The 15,763-nt window shown below is 35.1% G+C and overlaps 1 protein-coding gene across 5 annotated transcripts in view; it reads left to right on the forward strand.

The window, feature by feature from the left end:
• LOC140664878 (irregular chiasm C-roughest protein) overlaps positions 1-15,763 on the forward strand; it is a 136,213-nt gene that overhangs the window by 73,352 nt on the left and 47,098 nt on the right. For all 5 annotated transcript variants that reach the window (XM_072890471.1, XM_072890470.1, XM_072890467.1 and 2 more), the window contains one exon: positions 12,652-12,998. In XM_072890471.1, coding sequence (XP_072746572.1) covers positions 12,652-12,998 — 347 coding nt within the window. The remainder of the gene's footprint in view (positions 1-12,651; positions 12,999-15,763) is intronic.

Below are 15,763 nucleotides of genomic sequence, written 5' to 3' on the forward strand. Positions count from 1 at the left end.
AGGTCCATTTTACTTGGAGCAGAAACAAACGTATAATTCTATTAATATATGTATGAATATAATAATCTTTTATACGGACAGATTATTCCTAGACACTTGGTTCACGCGCTTCTTCTTCAAATAATTCAAATTTTCCACAAATATTTTGATGTACAAAGATCCGATATTGTTACACAAGAGAAACGGAAAGTCCGCTCTCAATCAACTAAACTATTTTTGGCCGTACTCAACTCAAATCATTTTCAATTCAGATGAAATGATAGTAAAGGTTTCGCGCAAATCACTGACACAGATTCATTGTTTCTAATCTCGCAGTTCTTTTAAACAGGTCTCTCTCCTTCTCTGTGTCGCGCCGACGGGGCGACGCGACGTGCGGCGGTAACGAGGAAATATCGTTCTACGAATCGATACGCGGCGTGAAAAGGTCACCGAGAAGGGGTCGTCGCTTGTCGAATGTGGTGGATGTCGTGTCGATTATACCGAGCGAATGTGGCCGCATGAATATGCGCTTCGAAACGAGGAAATACCTGGATTTCACGACATACGGCGACGATACACCGAGTTGAGTACTTGATCAAACTTGAATACGCAAAGCGATATATTCATGACGAATAATTTTGTAACATTATCGCGACCCTTCTATAATATATGTTTAATCATATTTATTAATCACATTTATATCAAAATCAGTAGGATTTATCGGATATATTTGTGAATTACCTACTATTCCGATTCATTTGGGATCACGGAATAAATAAGTTGACGCATCAATATTTTTGTCAACTAAGTTAATTCTTTTGTACAAATAATTAAATAATAATTAAATATTTAAATAATTTAATACTATTTTTAATTCCTTTAATAATTGATCACAGTAATTGAAAATTTATGAAAATCTAAAAATTTCACAAGAGTATTTGAAGCATGCGCATTTGCACACATACGCATACACAGAGAACATATATGTATATAGATATGTAAATATAGATGTCTCTATGACTTTTTAATGCTAGATTCCTGATTCGGAGACGAAACTCGTAATACCAAAATGTCATAACTTTCAAATAGCAAGGGTTCAACTAGGATGAATCTGTACGATGAGAGTTTATACGCTTAAATTTAGTCGCGCATATTACCGGTGCATGATGTGCAATGCTTCACGGAGGAAGTTGAAGAAGCCCTCGTCTATCGACTTGTTTTCTGCTGATATCGACATAGTTTCTGCGTGCAATAATTTGGAAGTCTTCTCTAGTCTTATTGAGTTTTATCCAATGGAATAAATTGGAATAAATGGAAAAAACAAATAAAAATACTTAATATATGTATAACACTACATATATTTACATAACTTTATGCAAGATATTTTTGCTCTTTAATAAATCATACTAATTACTATAGTTTAAAAATTAAATTAATATAATAATAAAGTCTTTTTTAATTCAAATTAATATGTGAAATTTTAAAAACAAAAACTTTAGAGATATAAATGTTACTAAATTTTATATTGATTTTTAGCTTAATGAGAAAAATATAATAATAACAGAATACAAAATTTTAATCAATCTAGTTCGCGTTTGACTTTTAACATCTTGTAACAAAAAAAAAAAAAATTAATTTACTTGTTACGTTAATTCCTAATCTATTATGGATTTTATTTTGGATAAAGCTTAAATTAAAAAATACACTCTCAATTGACGGATATCGATAAAAAGATTTTCTATTTATTTAAACTTTTTTTTAACAGAAAAGATCAATTTTTGCCAATTTTTTCTGGAATTATATCGCTTTTTACCACTGACATGGATTTTATCCAAAAAATGTGGAATTGTGCCAAAACCTGTCTAGAATGTTTCGATTTGTATAGTGATTATTAATGCATTGTGTAACAATATTACACAAAATTTTCTGCTAATTCGACATCGAATAAATATGTCACGTGTATGGAACGTTTCTATTATTACATATTATATGAAAGTATTTTGATCAATATATAAAACGTGCGATAAAATTTTTTACATTTACACAAGTTAAAACAAAGACAGTTAGATTTAGATATACCAACATGTTACTGAAAGCTATTTGAAAATTAGTAAATTTAATATATATTTCAAAAATTAAAATTTTATTTTTATTCGCTTCAAGTCGTTTCAATCACTTTCACAAAATTATTACGAAAATATACTATAAAAGAACGACGTACATGTATTGAATCTAAAATATTTATATTGAATTCATTTATATGGAATATAATTAACAAACATTAAATTTGTTTTGCTTATAAAAAAGCACATTAAGAAAAATAACATTATTAACATCAAAGTAGAAATAATGCATGTAACTTATTATTTTATTAAAATTTTGCTATAACTTTTGAGCCATATTGTTGCAGTATTATTTTATAATCATTTTACATTTTATTATATACTTGTTATGGAAATTACGCGTTGTCATAAAAGTACATTTTAGCTCACAATTGCGATAATTTGATTTTTCGAAATTAATGTGTTTTGCTTGTGTCCGTTCTATGACACAATTATTATACTGTGGTCATTATTGTTAAATCTTTATGTTATTATAATATGTATGTATTTGCTATTTCGATTAAATTTTCAGAGATATAAAATATCTAGTTTGAAAAATATAAAATCTCTATTGAGAAAGAAAATATTTAGCTCGTAATATATGTATATGATGTTTTTTCTTAATTATCGCGCATTGTAGCATTTTCAGTTAGAATTTGTTTTTATAATTTTTCTTTTATTTGTTTATACTCACATTTTTATACTCAAATTATAATCAATATTACATATAACTATATAAATATTATTATTTAACAAAACTTGATTCAATTTTTAGAATAAAAAAAATTCTTCATTATTCAATCGCGATGTATGTTACAATCTTGTAAATTGTTAAAGCTTACTTTGTTGTTCTGATATCGCATGCCATGTGCGATTTCTTCGAATAGTGTCTATATCCCGGGGTGGTGGATGGACGGATTGCGATTTGCGTACGTCGTATCATGGCACAACAATATGGTATACAACTCCTCATTGCGTCCATAGCAACATATACTACATCATAGTTATACAATAGTTGTACTCGCGCGATACATACATACATATATATATATATATATATATGAAAAGAATTGTGCGATGTATTCTCTTATAAAATTTGAGTATCGCTTAATTTTCTTTTTCATCTCCGGCCCATTTCGCTTCTCATTTTCCATGATAGGATACTCTTTGCCCGAAATAGGTTGTATTCATATATGGGATTCACGAGTCTGGATATATATATATATATATAGCTTTAGTATATACCCGTTTTCTCGCTCTCGTCCCGTCTATACGCCTAAGCTCCCCCATGATACTGTAGCGCATATGACAATTTAAGCATCTGGGTCAGATAGGCACACACGCGGTTCCCTCCACTTCGGCATGATCATTCCATCACGGCGCAAATATTGAATTTGCATGGTCGTCTCGTTTCTGCAATGCAGATGTATCCGCGCTGAGAGAGTGTGTGTGTGTGTGTGTGTACATGTGTACACGTGTGTGTCGTCACTCGGAATATACACGCGTCCCGTGTACAACGACGCGACGACATCGTTTATTGCTCTTTGCGATGAATTCGTACATCCTATTGCTATTGTATCAACTCCCTGTCTATTGAAATCTGATTCGCGAGAACAAACCTGCTGTCATAGCGCGTATTAAAGTATTATCAGCTGAGAAGAAAAGTTGCGAGGAAGAGCCGCGTGTTTTCCAACCAGCACTATTGATATCGACACCTTTTCGATACTGCTTAGCGTGGCAAATATCAACGTTAGAAATTTGAATCTGTGAACTAATACTTTGATGTCGATTTATCTATTTTCAATATTAGATGTCGTAAACTAAGCAAATATATTTGAAATTTCTCTTTCTCTCTCTTCTCTGACATCGTTAATACGTACTCGACTTGAATCGATCGAAGTTGGATAAGATATAATGCGCTAGTAAAAGCAGCGTATGGAGACAAAGCGAAGGAGGAAAAAAGCGGAACACAAAACACGCGCCATATTCTTGACATACATATCTCTGTCTTTGAAAATATATTTTCATATTACGACAAAAATATGAGACTTGCAAGGATTGCCGACATGAAAGCGCGTCCATGTAACATGCACACTCTCGTCCCTTTGAGTAGGAATTTTTATATCGTAAACGAGAGAATATATACACTACGTGCGCGCGCGTGCTCTTAAAGCTCTGCCTGAGTGAAATTGTGGCATTGCACGTGCGGATATTTGCTTTTGCAAGCACGCGGGATTACGACGATTGTGCGATGCGTAGAGCTGCATCCTGCATCGCGAAATCGACAGTGCAACACGAAGACGACGTATTCAATGTATATAGCGAGATATGACGTAAGATAATATCAAGTCCTCGCGGGAACGCGTCATAAATGTTTGAGTATTCAAATGTCGCTGTAAGCATCGCGATGAAAAAGTATTCGAGCAATTTAAGTGAGTAGACCGAAAATTCAGATTAAAATCAAATAACTTAAATATTTATAACGTTACGTATAGCAATTATAAAGGAGAATATATGTTCTGAACAATTTCTGCTCTTATCTATCGAGATCAAACTCGTCCGATATACGTGTCACGTTGACAAAATTGATGTAACAAATTAATCGTATGTCCATTACGCTTGAGAAAGATTGCAATGTATAATAAACCTTGATGATATTTAAGAATTTTTTTAGGGACAATATTAGAAATTAATCTTTTTGGCGTTTTACATATGTATTTTAATGATATGTTTTAAATAGTACGTCCAAATTTTTACTGAACCTTAGAATTTCAAAAATTAATATTTATTATAATATTTTTCTAATCTTGAAAAAAAAAAACAATTTCAGCAAAATTGAAATATCTAATTTTAAAATCTTGATCGTATTAGGTCAGTAGAATTGAATATTCTTTAATGTGATAATAGCTTTCGTAAAATAAACAAAAGTCATATATGTCACTCTTTGCACTTCCATTAGACAATTAATCCCAAAAGGAGAACGTTGGAATCGATTTCGCGCGTAAGTTGTTTTCAGAATCTATTTTATATAGCAAAGGAAAAATTGATGATTTTTAGAAATTTCTTTTTGAAAAATATTAGAAACTGATTTTGATTTTACATAAATTTTTAATGTTTAAACATTAAGTACATTAATAACATTTGTAAATCTTGAATATTTTTTATTATTTATTAGCTTTTTTAAATATAAGCCTCTACGCATAGCATATTCAATGATGACGTATGACATGCTACTGCATCGTTTTCATTTGAAATGAAAAAATTCGGTTTAGTTTTATTTTGGATATTTAGAATAATATTTTTGGAAAGCTGAAGTGAAATTTTATTGGAAAAAAATTGAAAAATGACAAAGTAATGTCATTTTAAAATTAGATATTTCAATTTTGCTGAAATTGTTTTCTTTCTTCAAGATTAGAAAAATATTATAATAAATATTAATTTTTGAAATTTTAAGGTTCAGTAAAAATTTGGACGTACTATTTAAAACATATCATTAAAATACATATGTAAAACGCCAAAAAGATTAATTTCTAATATTGTCCCTAAAAAAATTCTTAAATATCATCAATTGTTCACATTGCGAGAATAGACTGAGCCCTTAACCGACGAAATGAGTCTCGTCTTACGAATTTTCGCTCTCGGGGTCGTATCGTTGCTTGCCGTGCATCAGAGATGCACACTGCGCGAACGGTACACACACGGCATTATACACTTGTATATGCAACGGTGCACATAGGCAATGTTGATTGTTGCGTAAGCATACAATGGCGGCGCGTTACAACAGTTGGTTGTGTCCCGGAAAGGGGAACGTTCGACATCTCGTGAATACTGATACGAACAGACGGGGGGGGGGGGAGGGGGGGACCGCCAAATAGATTCCGCGATAATAATCCGATTTTCTCGAAGAATGCACATCACGAAGAGGGAGAGCGAGGAAAAGCGTTCGACGATTCACCTTTGGAATCTACCTAGGTTGTCTGCTGACTTTGTCTTTCACGAGAGAGAGAAAGAGAGAGAGAGAGAGAGAGAGAGAGAGAGAGAGAGAGAGAGAGAGAGAGAGAGAGAGAGAGAGAGATAGAAAGAGAGGTACGAAAAGACCGCTTCGTTCAATTTGACGACTAAAAAAAAAAAAAATCCATATCGATTGTTGGCTAAATGCGAACATCCTAAAATTAGTAAGCTAACCAAAGTGATATCTGTAAAATCTCACGGGTTCACGAGTTGGTTCTTATGATAAATTCAGAGGTTATGATAAATTCAGTCACGATAAGCGCGAACGGATGAAATTCGCGTCTCCAACTTGAACTTCATTACATAAGACTAATGCGCTCTCGTAACTTGGTTCTTGTCACTTTGCGTCGCGCCCTGTTTTTACGTGACAAATATTCGTTCCATTTTCATGATGGCGACATGACGGATCGATTTCGTCGTGCGACTTTGGATGTGTTGGCACAGCCGTTGCTCAGAGTTAAGGAACTACTAATGGCTTCGTTAATACCTGCCGCCGAATCGACGATGGAATAAGGCTTAAATTCGAACCCACAGCGGCGAACTGTCCCTGCGGTATAATCTCGACCTTCTCTCCTTGTGGATCGAAGGTTAAGCCTTTCTTCCGCTCTCATCCCTGGAGCCAATCAAAAATTAGGTTGCACATCTAACTGTATGACCTGCAAGCTGCACGTGAAGGTTGCACTATTTTGTGTTAAAATATACAGAACGTCCCAGCAGAGAGAGAGTTGCGACTTTAAATAGAGTTTGAAAATTATCCGATTTTTCTCGCTTTGCCTGACTAATAAATCTCCTTTACTGTCAACTTTTCGCAAACTACAATTAATATTGAGTTAGATGTAAAAATACTGACCGATTCAACTTATTTCTCAAGTTTTAAGCTTTATAGTTATTAAATGTTTCAATTAATTTGCAAAATGTCTTTAACAGAAATTCAGTTCGCGAGTGAGCTTTCCGACATTATATAATATTCAAAGTAAAAATCTATGATACAGAAGCTTGACTAGCAGTCAAATTTACATCGATAAAAATCGAATTCCAATTCACGAAAGAATTTGTATTGGAGATAAGATAAATGTCACACTCTCGAGATATGTTCTATACAGGAAAGCATACCGCGGTTATAACTCCAATTCTATTCTGTGCAAATTCGTCGCATAATGTTTGAAATGTAGGAACATTGTATGGCAGAAAGCAATTCTATAAAGTAAAATTCAATGATGTTACAAACTATCGGTTTATTCAAATTTGAATAGTGTACAAAGTAAAGTTAATTTGCTCGTTTCTCTCTTTTTTTTTTCTGCTCGTATACCGCAAATTTTTATATTTTCGACTTTCGAAATACGGTCGTCTTTCAATTTACAAACATTTTAATATTACTTCAATCAAATACAATCAAAGCAATATTAGAAAAGAAACTCTAAAGTAAAATAGAGAGACGTATATTTTTCCAAAATTATAAATCTTTTAAATTAATACTTCAAACTCTAAACATGAAATGAGAATGATCATTAGAATGTATAGTACGCAGGAGGAATTTATACTTATTTATCGTAAACTGTATCTTTCTAAACAAAGAAAAAGACGTTCCGCGTTATCTACATATAGTAGTAGGAATAAATGGGGCGGATGTAGAAAATTGATTCTTGCATTCTTGATTCTGCGCCGCCCTCGTCACTCTTATCCGGTGCAGTGTCAGCTGCAGCGGTGTGACGAAATATTTTCCGACTTTGTGTCGGAAGGAGTATCGAAAATCGCGATAACCATTGAATACATCCCATATTCGTGTATACACAGGCCGTAGAGAGCTATATTTAGGTAGTCGTGCGACCGACAAACGTGCGCGCGCGTGCGCACACACGACGTATACTATATGTAAATATATATATATATATATTTACATATATATATATATAATATATACACACACACACGCACGCATATCATGTGTTTGCATATATGTATGTGCCACATTGCGTCGCGTTCTGTGTGTGTATGTTGCGTGTGCATGTGTCAACGTTCCCAGAAACACGTTACACTGACCCGGGGGACTCGTATCTTTGATACTGGGTCATCCCATGACAAATTGATCGGTGACGTTGCGCCGTTGAGCTTCGGCGCGAGTCTTCCACGCTCGAACGGGGGAGGATTCTCTCTTCCGAGGGACATGTACCGTGTGTGTAGCGGATTATACCACCACCGCCAGGCGTGATCCACTAGATCCGCGCCTAGACTGTGCTGGGTAAATTTCACGTCATATTGATACTATTATATAGGATGATAAGTTTACGAGAAAATAATATTTGCGATAAATATTGGATGTTTATGTAAAAACCGTATCGATTGGATTTGATGATAAAACGTTCAATTTAAACTCCGAAATTGTAAGATATTACTAAAAATATAACTTTCTACTTAACATTCTGATTAATTTATACGTTAAATTTCTTGGATTCGATATAATTAATAAAGCTTTGAATTATGAATGAAACGCATTAATTATTAAAACTATTTATTTTTAGAACTCGGATAGAAATTGGTAAATCTCATTTATTTATTATTTATATGATTACAAATTAAACTGGGACACATTTCTTCTTCTTTTTTTGTATTTACTAGTGACTATTAGTGCGATGCTTTTTTTATATAAATTTTTTATGCGAAATATGTATTCTTTACACAACACGAGAATTACTGTGATTCACATACCGTAAAAAATATTAAATATCGCAAATGGAGCGGCGAATATAATGCATGGTAACAATGTAAAAAAAAATTGATTTTGAAGGTCAAATCGTACGGATCGATTCGACGCGACGCTATACAAAATGCATTTACAGAGAGACAGAGGGATAGACAGACAAACAGAGAGAGAGAGAGAGAGAGAGAGAGAGAGAGAGAGAGAGAGAGAGAGAGAGAGAGAGAGAGAGAGAGAGAGAGAGAGAGAGAGAGAGAGAGAGAGAGAGAGAGAGAGAGAGAGAGAGAGAGAGAGAGAGAGATTTTCGAGCGCTAAAATTTCTAGCCAACGAGAACGCAACATGACGTCCGACAGGCAGACGCGCCGTCTCGATTAGTGACTTTATTTAAATTTAAACGCAATAGAGAGAGAGAGAGAGGGGGAGAGAGAGGGAACGGGTATGCGCGCTCGCATTCGCCTACGCACGAGTGATTATCGCGACATTCGCTAGTAATTGCTGGGACAACATCGCAGTTGATTGTTTTACACTTCTATCAGCGTGTTCTATTTTATCGCCGAGCCGGGCGACATAATGTTACGAATACGCCTACATGGCGTCATCGCCTCGTTTCGTGGCTCACAATTCGAAATTTCCGACGCGAGAATGACAAAAAAAAAAAAAAAAAGAAAAAAAAAGAAAACCAATGGGCGTGATAGAGGCATCCATTAAACGTGACGCGCGCGTGCGTGCGATATTTTCATGCGATATACACATACGCTTACATGTGAAATCACTGGCGGTAAAATCGCCTGGGACGTATCTCATCCAATTCCGACACGACCCAATTCTGTTTCGTAAGCCGGTGGCGTGCCTTGTCACGGACGTCACGAAATATGATAAATGTTTTCCAAGCAAATGAGTAAATTGCATTCGATACCAAATTTATTTTAACTCTCTTGCAAAGGATTCTTACTATTATTATTATTACTATTATTATTATTATCATTATTATTATGTCAGAGGAGGAAAATCGAGACTCTATTCGGCTCGCGCAGCGCATCGTGTCAATTTCATCTGAAATACTCTAAATAATCGTGCGATAATACATCTCTCGCTTCATCGTTTCGATCGGAAGAGCGGCTTAAACGTCAAGAAGCGCGCTTTGTTGTAGGGCCGCTTACGGTCGAGAGATTGGCTCGGAGATTGGCGTCGTCGGGACCATGGGAGAGGAAGGGCGTCCCGAATACGAAGCACAAGCGCAATTATTATTACGCTCGTTACTCGTATATTCCATTCAAAGCATTCGGGCGGACGGCGACGGCGACGGCGACGGCGGCGACGACCGCCGGCGGGGATTATTATCCTATTGAGCTCGTAAGAAGCAAGCCCGCGCGCGCAATGTCGTACGAGCGCGTCGTCTTACGACATCCTCTATCTGCTAACCGACCGAACACCGGCGCGACAAGAAACGCTTAGCTCGTACAGAATCTCGTGAACCTCCAACTTTGCTTCTCCGAAGAACACCGAGAGAGAGAGAGAGAGAGAGAGAGAGAGAGGGGGGGGGGAACAGAGACGCAACTCCAAGTATAACGAACGGCTTCGACGATAACATAGGACGACGTCGAGGCGCCACGTCTGTGCGAAGACCGTCCGACAAGACATACGAGAACGATACATCGTTCTCAAGAACCTCTCCTCGAGCGATTTTCAGTTCTATCGATCATTTCACCGGGGACGAATAAGAACACCGGCATACAGAAGGAAACGTAGATAGATGATGGACGAGCGGCACATGGACAGAGAAACGAAGAGAGAGAGAGAGAGAAAGAGAGAGAGAGAGAAAAGGATGAAATCGAGTACCATCTTGTTCCCGTTATTAGAAGACGGACGATAGAGCTGATACGAATGTAAACGAGACGGGGAAAATTAATTAAGCGGCCAGCGAAACAATCGAGAGATTCCTTCCTGATCTGATATGCTTCCTGTTCGTTTTGTCGAGTGATAATAAAAAGACTAATAGTTATATGTTAATGAATGCAGCCTACATGAAATCACAATCGAGCGTTGAATCTTGATGCTTGTATCTCTTCAAGATCTACTTTTTATTCTCGCAAATATAAAAATACAGTGGAAATAAAAAAATAAGCACAGTCACTATTAAAATTGCAGAAAGATTCTTAATATATTTATTTTTATCTATGTAGTTATTATTTATTTATATAATCTTAATATATTTTACGATACCTTTAAAATATACCTATCACATTATTACTATTATATTACTTTTATTAAATGAATTTTTTAATTTTAAATTTTATTAAATTTTAGTATATCGACTATTTACTTTTCCTAGAATAAATTAACTTTATTTGGACGAGTTAATTTATCTGCACAAAATTATTAATTAAACAAACGTACTTATTGTATAAAAATAGAAATATATAAAATGCCATCGAGTTTTCTCGTTAGACGCCGCGGATCAAGTGAAAGCGTTAATTAGCATTTTTATCTTTCCGCTGTCATCAAATGAGGAGAGACGCGGAATGAGAGGAATTTCGTTAGAAAGGAAAGGGGGCAGTGGTCGTCTTATATAACGAACGCTCTTAAATGGAAAGGAACGATAGTTGACAGCTTGGCTATAAACTCTGAATTATTTAGCCATGAATAGAGAGATCACGATTATTCTTTTCTATCCGTTACGATATACCGTTTGTTTTAATAGACTCCGTAAAATGCTTCGCGCGATAATTGTTAAGACGCAGTATATTTTCGACGAGAACGACAAAATTACCGTCATAAAAGAGCTTCCCTCATAATAGCGATTCCATATGTGCTACTTTTAGCTACGTATAGGTGTGTGCACGTATAAAAAACACCCTTGCTTCCAATACTAAATTACCGCCACTTGGCAATACTTTTATCGCTGCTTTTACGATACCGGTTCCCCTCCAACCCCCTAACTTCGTTTTTGAATCCGATGGGACTATAAAGATAAATTAGGTAAGACGACGAAATAAATGGGAAAGAATGTGTGTGCCACATATACACACACACACACTCTGTCTACATATTCGTCACATAATTTCAAAGAGAAGTGTGCTTTTAGACAAATTCGAGAAAAGAAATCGATAGCTTCTTATTTAGTTTCGACTTTACGCCTTTAAATGGAATCAATATATTATCACTCAAAAACAGTAAATAACTATTTATTGTTAGTTGAAGGTTTCAGTTACAAAAATATAGCATCATAAATCAATGAAAGCTCACTAGTATTTATTAGTAATTATTTTAATGGGTAATATTTTAAAATGTTTAGTTGCATATTTATATTATTCGTTTCAAATATGTGTGTAGGAGCTTTTCCTAAAAAAATAGCAATCCCAAATAAATAGAAAAAGTGCTTGAAAATCTACTTAATATTTTCTATTACAAATATCTTCTATATTATTAATTCTTCAGTGAAATCTTACCGTTATAATTAATAAGAGGGATGTGCAAAATATGTTTTCATTGAAGATTAATTAAATATTTATTGCTTTTCGAATCTAATATAATTATTTTAATCAATGATTATTTTCATTGGTTCAATTTAAAAGAATAAAGGAAATCAATTACGAATATAATATAAAAAAAAAATTTTTTCCAAAGACTTCACATTTTCTTATAAAAAGTTATAATCAAATTTTAATTAGAATAAGAAATAAAGAATTTTAAATAGATAGGTGTTAATTGAAATTTTATATAAAATTGTACAAGAGGTTGTACGCTTTTAGACACATAATTCTATCGCGAGATTACAAAAGTTAATTCCATATATTGCACAAATTATATTTAATTGTCATAAAAATTTCTAGCTCTAATAAATCTTTTTCATTTATTCGTAGGAACGCGAGCAGAAAAGTCGGACGAAGAACAGCACCGTTAATAATTTGCCTCTCGTTGCTGATGACAATGGAAGTGAAGACTACGGTCGCAGCTACGAATGTAACAAACGCGTCATCGCTAGCGGTATCGACGCACAAGCCGTTTACAACGACGGAAGTAGTTTATCAACGATTCGCCATCGAGCCGATGGATCAAACCGCGGTGGTTGGCAGTCGGGTGACGCTTCCATGCCGCGTACTCGATCAGAAGGGGCCCATTCAATGGACCAAAGACGACTTTGGTCTGGGAGCAGTTAGGAATCTCACCGGATACGAGCGATACGCCATGATCGGCAGCGACGAAGAAGGTAAGTGGATAAGATCATCCCGGAAATTCGATTTTCACGCTTAAATTAATCCTCCGCCGGGCATCTGCAAATGTCCTCGCAGACACTGGAATTATGCAAAATACCGAGCTATTTGCAATCATCATACGAAACACTTTCTGTGTTAGTTATTTGTGGAAAATCGTTTAAGAATTTTTAAGATTTTTTCCAAGATAATTCTTTCTCCGATAACCTTCTACCGTTTTAAATTCAAGAAATGATGCCAATCGTAAATCGCTCTATACATTAACGCTTTTCGATACGCGTTCTTTCGAGCGCAAATTTTTAACGGCATTTAAATTTCCTATTATAATAAAAAATACACTTTGCACCAAGGGAAGAATTATTTAAAAATCTCTATACCCTACATCATCTATACGCTATAATATACGGCGCCCCTAGGCTGTTTACTCGTCCAAATTCAATTTTCGGCCGCAAGGTATTGATTTTTTACTGTGTCGAAAAAATGTGAACGCACATATATGTGCGAGGGGTTTTCCCAAAAAATAGCAATATCGAAAATAAATTGAGAAAGTTTTAGAAAGAAAGCTTGAAAATTTACATCTTGCTCATATGTTCTATATTGTTAATTTCTCAGTGAAAATTTCACTGCTATAAGTAATTAGTAAAACGGAGAAGCAAAGCATAAATATTTTCGCTCAAGATTAGTAAATATTTATTAATCGTCGGTGAAATCTGACATCACTGTTCGCTCACATCATCAGTTGATCCGTGAATCTTGCGCATCACGAAAAAATATTTTGCATCGCATACATATATATTACACGTTCGTGAACATGGCAACTCTCACACACGACACACGAAAAGACACACTTGTGCAAGTCGAAATGCACATTGAATTCACAGAATCAATATCAGCAAGTGAGGCATGTATATATTGTGAGATGGAAATCGTACACAAGACAGAAAAGTCAAAACAATATATTTTTCTATCCATAAGTTTCAAAAATATTTATTTTCTGAAAATCGAAAAAATCAATAATATTTTTTTTTACAATTAGACGAAAATTAATTTAACACTGAATTACCTTTAATGCTGCTATATCACGGGTTGTTAAGTGAATTTAATATGAAATTAATATAAAATAAAAATTGAATGAAATTATATATATTTTTAGTCATGTATTTGGTTGTCGCCATTGTGACACGGTTTCGAAAAGATTTATTTTTGCACTTTCAGCTTCTTTTTGTGCGAGGCGTGACCTCCTTTTCAGTTGCACCATGATTTCCGCCTCATCCTATAGAGCACTTCCGGAAGAGCTACGCTTTTGTTAGCGTGCTTTAAAACAAAGATGGACCTCACGTTATTCTTGCGTCGACTCTACGTTGCATAAAGCCGATACAGTTCGCATTAAAAGCCACTACAAAGTTAAATTAGTTTCCTAACGAGTTACTAAAAAAATGCCACCCGACACTGGTAATACTTGCTGGTGTAGGAATATTTACACATGTAAACGTTTCTCCGTAGACTGCAAAATAATCCCCGTGCGAGATGCTCTTGGGAATAACATTCTTTATTGTAGAATTTTTAATATACAAAACTTCATATAAAACTCGCGAGTTAATTCCAAAACATAATGGCAAAGGCAACGAGGGAATAGAGAAATTTTGTCCAATCAGTAAATTGTGTCGGCAAATGAAAAGGTGATGTTCAAATAAAGAACCTTCACGGTTCGCGTTCTGGCCTCAGCACGAGTGCGCTGATGATGTTAACGTTACTCGCGAATAAACTCGAGAGACACAAACGCAAATAACAAAGCACAGCCGAATGAAATATTCTTACCGCGGACAATATATCGCGATAATGACAAAGATAGAACGATAAAAAAAAAAAAAGATTAATGCGCCAGAGAAATATACGATGGCAAATTTTTCGACACGGTGGAAACGAGTGATTTACGCGCTCGATTTCTCAATAAGCGTGAAATTTCTTTTCACAAATCTCTATAATTTACAGTACGAATCAAGCCGAACATTGTATAACTTGTATAGTAAAATGGAGCGACAATTAACCATAATTAAGATTTATGTTAGAAAATGAATTGTGGTGATCTATCGTTATACTGTGAATTAATATTATTTTTCATTTGCGAATGATGAAATAAATATGCAAATGACACGAGTGAACGCGAGCTGATGATTAAAGGTAAAAAAAGTGGTACGATTAAAATAAATCAAAGATAGGATTCAATGAAACAAGAACCTTTAAAATTGTGTTCCAATTCCGTTAATGCTATGATTGCGCATACCGTGATAAAGCGAAGCTTTTTCACTGCGATGGAGGCGGAGCAGTGAACTGGTTTATTTCATCCGCCCCATATATATATATATATATATATATATATATATATATATGTGTGTGTGTGTGTGTGTGTGTATGTGTGTGTGTGTGTCTATTTCAACATATAGATTGTCTTTCGGCGCGCGGCGCGTATCTTTCCGCGCCCGCTGTATTCGTCATTTAATTCCACAAAAATCAGCGCGCGGAAAGCGAAACGATCCGAACGTTTATTCAATCAAAATTTGTAACGTGTTTCGCGAAACGCTGTCCTGCGCTCGTGCGCATATTGGAACGGTGGTATATGCGGACGTTGGCGTTTATTTTTTTATTTCTATTCATTTTTTTCGGTTACGGTATTTGCCGGACGGAGGATTAGTCGCCGTGGGTTCGCGAAGATAGAGCGATCCCCACGATATCGTACCGATATTCCATTTCCTGCATTCAC

The sequence above is a fragment of the Anoplolepis gracilipes genome, chromosome 4 (assembly GCF_047496725.1).
Source record: "Anoplolepis gracilipes chromosome 4, ASM4749672v1, whole genome shotgun sequence".
Taxonomy (NCBI): Eukaryota; Metazoa; Arthropoda; class Insecta; order Hymenoptera; family Formicidae; genus Anoplolepis; species Anoplolepis gracilipes.